Genomic DNA, 6,175 nt, shown 5'->3' on the forward strand with positions numbered 1-6,175 from the left:
AGGGATGCTTTCCAGCAATAGCAATAGCAAAAACTTACACCAAACAGGCAGTGAATGTGTGAACAAGGTGAAGGAAAAAGGGATAACTATTAAACATGCCTCATGTTGCTCCAGAGGCCACTGGACTCTTAAACATCAGTAGGAAACAGAAAGAGATATAAAGTCATTCCTGCCTCTTCCCTACAGACATGGGCTTTCAATTGAAAAAATAAAACAAAAGAAAATGTATAGACATGTATTTCCTAAGAGTAATTATGGAAGATACAGTGGCAGTGTCTTTTAACAATATGCTGTTTCTAGTATTTGTTAAACAACAACAAGAAACATATAATTTTCAAGACATCACGTAGACTCATCACACTCACTTTGTAAAGTAATAGCATTTCGGTGAAGGAAACACCCCAAATAACCCAATACCTTCGTGCATGCAGAAACAGCAGCCCCACATTTACCTAGATACTCCATTTTTAATCCACAAAATTCACCCTTGCTTCTATTGTCTTGTTCTTGACCACATGGTGGGACCCTGCAGCACCAGGTTCTCCAAGTGAATGGTTGAACCAGAGTTGCTGTATAGGGTAGGGGACTCTCCCAACACTCCCCGGACTCCCCTGCACCCAGCCCAGGAGCTCAGCACAGGTTGTGCCTTACCGCACTGGGTGATGTTCATCTCCTGCAAAGGGATGATGGCAGCATCCATGTTCATGCAGTAGAGCTCCTGGTACTGCAGGCTGGCCTCGCCCTTCTCCTGCCAGAGCTGGATCCAACGGATGTCGCAGCTGCAGTTAAAAAGGTTCCTCTCTAGTTTCCTACGGGCAGAGAGAGCATGAGAAAGAATGGTGGGGTGGGGAAGGATGACCAGTGTCATCACCTGGCTCTGGGCTTCCTGAGGATGTTGGCCACCATGAAGGTACAAGGGGCCCTTTAGAGCTAGGGGGGAATCTTCTCTGCATTATTTGCCTGGGGTCTTCTTGCATATATTGTTCATGTCTCTCCCAACTCCAGAGAAACCAAAGTTACACATCCAAGTGTTCACAGTATCCTTCACCCACACACACAAGGTTTTACATCTCCCAGGGCACCATATGGCTACACACAATGTCTTTCATCACAAGATCTGCACATCTGCAGCTCGGTTCCACAGCAGTACCATCTAGACAGCCAAAACATTCATCCCTCAGCAGAGGAACAGGCAGCTCCCTACTGCTCTAAAATAGTGATTCAGGTCTTCAAACCCCACTTCAGTGGATGTCCAAGATGCTGCTGGGCAGAGTACACCTCCAGCCCCTACATGTGCTCAGTGAAGCTGGCAGCTCTTCTCTCGAGTACCTTGTACAATCACAGCCTCCTGGTGACCCAGGACACGAGCTAATGTGCAGGGTATCATGCATTTTAATCAAATCAAACAGCACTGCACCAAGACCTTGCTGACCTGGCCAGGAGAAATGGAAAAAAGCACTGCCTTTAATGTACTTCACTTAAAACACACTTGCACATAGTTTATATACCAGGAATGTTTATTATAATTGATTTTCCAACCTATTAACCATTTCATTTACATTTTTAAAGCCCTGTAGCTCTCTGTGGAGAGACAAAGAGGGCAGGTCCCAGCAGGGAGGAGAGCTCAGTGCTCAGCTAGGACAGAGTTATCAATGTGGATTGCAACGATAACTGAGCAAAACAGAAGATACAGCTTCAACAAACAACATCTCTCCCCAGATAACTGGGAAGCAAAAGAAAGTAAGGAGCAGAGGAGCTAGCAGTGCAAAAGGTGACTGCAGTCACCCTAAAGCAGAAAGGTATCTCCAAAGGTCAAACCATTGTTTCACGTAACACCTAGACCCCCGTCATACAGGGGGAAGCTGTTTTCCTGGTCCGTTCCATGGGTTACTGCAAAATTCATGCTTGCTTTTACAAAATTAATTCCACCGACTAACAGGATTTGGAAACAACCTTCCAAACATGCAGCTGCTGTTTCATCCATACAGTGCTGCAAAAGGAGGAGAAGGGGTCTTCTGGTAGCACCCAGGGGTGTTAAACCTGAACCCTAATGATGCCACTTTGAATCTTCTCAAAAAACAGGACCTTTTTAAAATTATTTTTAGAACAAACACTGAGTTAAACTTCACTCTGTGGATTTTCATTAGTTTATTCCTTTGCAGTCAAAAGCACATAAACCTTTGCAAGACAGGTACAAGGCTCAGACAAGTGACTCAAAGGCCAAAGCACTAAATATAACAGACCAGAGCAGATGAGCATGGTGATTTGGTGGGATTCAAATGACAAAACATTCCCTCCATGCTATGACAGGTACTGCCAGTGCCTCGCACAGGCTTTGCATCCTCTTCAGCATGGCCACGAATCCACGTTCTCCTCAGGATTCTCCCAAGGTCACTGCTACCAGCAGGACGTGGGATGGCACGTGGGTAAGAGTCACAGGCTCAACTACCAGCAGATCAAGTAACCGGAGTTTGTACCTGGGACCTGGCAGGGAGCTGAGAGGCAACGAGGGAGAAATTCTGCTTCGTTGCAAATATCGTCACGAAACGAGGCTGCTGGGGAGAGCCGCTGTCCTGCACTTAAGGGCAGCTCTGTAAGTAATAGACAGCAGCCTTCCCAGCACATTGCTAATTCATGAAAGCCCATGAATAATACAGGAGCAGCGTGCTTCAGGGCAGAACTCACCACCGCCTGCCCCAACGTCAGCGATGTGACTCGCTCCAACCGAGACCCCCACAGGGCTTTTGCACAAATTAACTCCCATCACCAGCTGGATGTGCCGAGTGCCACCAGCAGCTGGCATAGCACCACGGGTAGAAGGGACACAGATGTGTGCACCCATTTTCCAGAATACACACTGCAAAAGCACTCTTGACGCTTGAGAGCCGCTCTCCCTCCTCGCTTGGTGCCTGCCCCGCTGTGCCAGCTGGCTCTCCAGAGAAGTGCATAGAGATTTCCATGTTCACATTGTCCTGCATCTGCCCAAAAACCTGAACTTCCATCTCTCTCCTCAGACCCCATCAGTGCCCCAGCCTCAGGGCTTGCAGCAATCATTAGGATCTGCAGCTCCTTCCAACCCTTCTTCCCATAACTTCTATAACATGCCCCCACTACCTACAACCCTCTGCTTCCCTTTTCTTCAAGGAAGAGAAGCATCTCAGAGACTACAAGGTGCCATTTGGCCAAAACCCTCTTTCAGGCCAGAAGACACCATCATGTGCTGCAGACACATCTCCCATCATAGCAAGGAGGGAATCACCTTGCTGGTGATGAAAAGCACAGCAAGGCAGCCAAGAGGTCTTCATTGCTGTCATATACTTAATGGGTGAAACCACAGTGAAAATTAAGGCAAGGGCCTCCTTCTCGTGAGATGTATCCAGCACAGCTTACTCCCAGAGAGGACAAGTAAACCAAAGGGCATTTTTCACACGTAGCTTTAGTCTGGAAGTGTTGCCAAAGCATCACTTGGTTACAGGCGCTCAGGAGCTGTGTACACTCCCACACCTTCTGAAGGCCTCGTTAAAGCTGAAAACGCCTGTGAGAAATAGCAGATATCACGGACACAAGCAGAGCTGCTCTCAGCACTGAGGAGCTGGCCCAAAAAGGGACTGAACCTGCACACGAGTCAGAGCCATCCACCAGCCCCAGGCAAAGCACAGGCTTGCAACAGGGCATGCTCCAGGCACAGCCCCTTCACAAGGCAGGCACACTGCAGGGCTTGTGTTTGGGACAGAGGAAAACTGGGATAATTGTGCCCTGCACTGTCATTCAAGGGGACAATGACAGAGCTCAAACCCTAGAGCCATGCAGGCACCAAGTCAACTCTTCAGAGACAATGATGCTGTAAGTGCCTGGCTGAGACCAGCTTTGTTCCGCACAGAGAACTGCACCCACTGCCTCCCAAACTGCCTCATAGCCTACACCAGGGTGGACCAGCAAGGGAGAGGGACACCATCAGCATCCCAGTATGTACTGGGATAGACAGGACTTCACACACCGAGCAGGTCTTTTTCAGGTTAGGCAGCTAAATGAGACATACACCCTGTCCCATACCTCCCCAGCTAAAACAAAGCTGTATGCATCTAAAGCCTCTCGGAGGGCAGTGGAGATCTTTGCCATGCTTCTCCTGTCTCTTTTGATTCACATAAAACTGCTGCCAAGGTTTCATACACTCACAATTAAAACGCTCTCCTACCTCGGGACTGAGACTGCTTCCCCTAAGCTTGAGAACCAAAGAGTGCCCAGCAGAGAGAGAACAAAATCTATTTTTGTTTTTCATTTCTATTTATTTCCCAGAACCAGGGCTTCTCTTGGCAATCCAGCCAGAACTGTTATTTCCAAACCCCTGCCAGAAAGAGATGGGATAGAAAGGGAAGAACTCAAGAACTCAACATCCAGCGTGGTGTCTAAAGGCTGGATTAGCTAATACAGAGAGGAGGAAAGTACCCAATACAGAGAGGAGGAAAGTACCCACTGTCTTGTCTGGCTACAACTCTATTAGTGTTACCGTTGGTGGCAACAAGTTTTTAAGCTGGAGACACAGATGACGTTAAGTTGGACTCATAACATTAAGAGTGAAGCTGGTGTGGCCCATTCCCACCAAAGCCTCTTACTGTAGCATAGCAGAAATCTACTGCAGGGCAAGCTGGCAGGGACTGCTGGTATTAGAAATGATGATGGGCCAGGCAGAGCGGCAAGATGTTCGAGACTGCAAGGTTTTTATACACCCAAAGATGTAATTGGATCCAGAGTCTTAGGTCTTTCTGGGAGGAATTTCTTGAAATGTCAGCCTTAAGCTCTCTGAGGACATGACAAAGGAAGCCAAGGACATGACAGAGGAAACCAGCTGTGACTTCTGGATAAGAAAGGCTCCAAGTCCAATGTTTATGAGCTGTTGCATGTGTCAGATGCTTCCCTGTGCACACTCAGCTTCAGATTTAGGAGAGTTGTGCACACATTAGCCAAAGCCCTGCCGGTCAAGATCAGCCCATGCTGTGGGAATTAGGGTTGGAGTGACTGGAAACCATTCCAAGCCTTGCTTCTGGCCAGGAGGAGAAAAAGATAATATTCTTTGGAAGTGTTCCTTATTTTTGCCATCCTTTCTTCAGTGAGTCAGCAGGGGAAAAGCTCAGCTCTGTCAAACAAGAAAAGAAACTCTGCTTTAAAGCAATACCATCTTCCTAAGCTTGTGATGTCTTTAATGCAGCCAGGGAGTTGTTTCAAGTCCCAAGATCCCATCCACCTGCATGCTCTTATAGCGTGGCATGATCTTCCCATTAGCCTTCTGCTCTTTCCTCCTCAATGTTCACCATGAGTGGCTTTGTCAGGTCTCATGTTCCCAGGCAATCTCCATGTCACATCAGTCGTAGTTCCTCTCCTCCCAACACTCTCCTAGAGACAATCCTCCCATCTCTTCTGCATGCTTCACTGCTCTGAGCTGCCTCGTTGCAAGTCACAGCTTTGTCTTCAATGACTGTCCTCCCTCTAGATCCACGATTGCCTGGTAGCACTGGGGCACTGGTACTCAATATAAGGTGCGCCTCTAGTGAACCACTGTTGACCCACAACCACTTGTGCCACTAACCCTTCCCATAGACCTAAGCATCTCGAGAAGAGCTGACTCTTGCCAGCACCTATGAGTCCCTGGAGTCTTCTGGCCTCTCCGCAGCCAGAAGTGCTGCTGCTCAGCCTGCCTTCCTCAGGCTTGCTGCCTCTGCATCCATCTCTGCTGCTCACTGCCTTCTTCCTTTCCAGAGAGTTTTGGCTCAACTTCAAGTCCTTGGCTGATGTCAGTCTGCAACTCCCTTTCTATCACCACTGCTTCACACTCACTTTATGTGGGCCATGTATTCTATCTCCTTCCCAGATTCTGGAAGCCTCTTTGGAGCTCAATGTGCCAAAAACCTGTCTTCTACTCACCCATCCTCTGCATTTCTAAAAAAAAATAAATAAAAATACAGTATTTCCCACCTTTGCACATCCATTACTAATTTCTCCCTATCTTGGGGGTTTGCTTTTCCTCATCAACAGGTCCTATCCTTCTAGAACTCAGGACCACGACCACTCTGCAGAAGATAACATTTATCTTTACCTTAATTCCCAACATCTTTATGTGAATGACTATTCAGAGCCCACAGCTCAGGCTACACCTCCATGTTGTCTTCTCTCAAACAAA

At 47.7% G+C, this 6,175-nt stretch overlaps 1 protein-coding gene across 1 annotated transcript in view; it reads right to left on the reverse strand.

The window, feature by feature from the left end:
* LOC104524973 (NT-3 growth factor receptor) overlaps nt 1–6,175 on the reverse strand; it is a gene marked incomplete at its 3' end in the record, with an annotated part of 41,635 nt that overhangs the window by 11,575 nt on the left and 23,885 nt on the right. Inside the window, exon 4 of the mRNA XM_010168008.2 lies at nt 652–809. Coding sequence (XP_010166310.2) covers nt 652–809 — 158 coding nt within the window. The remainder of the gene's footprint in view (nt 1–651; nt 810–6,175) is intronic.

The sequence above is a fragment of the Antrostomus carolinensis genome, unplaced genomic scaffold, assembly GCF_000700745.2.
Source record: "Antrostomus carolinensis isolate BGI_N321 unplaced genomic scaffold, ASM70074v2 scaffold7345, whole genome shotgun sequence".
NCBI classification, from domain to species: Eukaryota; Metazoa; Chordata; class Aves; order Caprimulgiformes; family Caprimulgidae; genus Antrostomus; species Antrostomus carolinensis.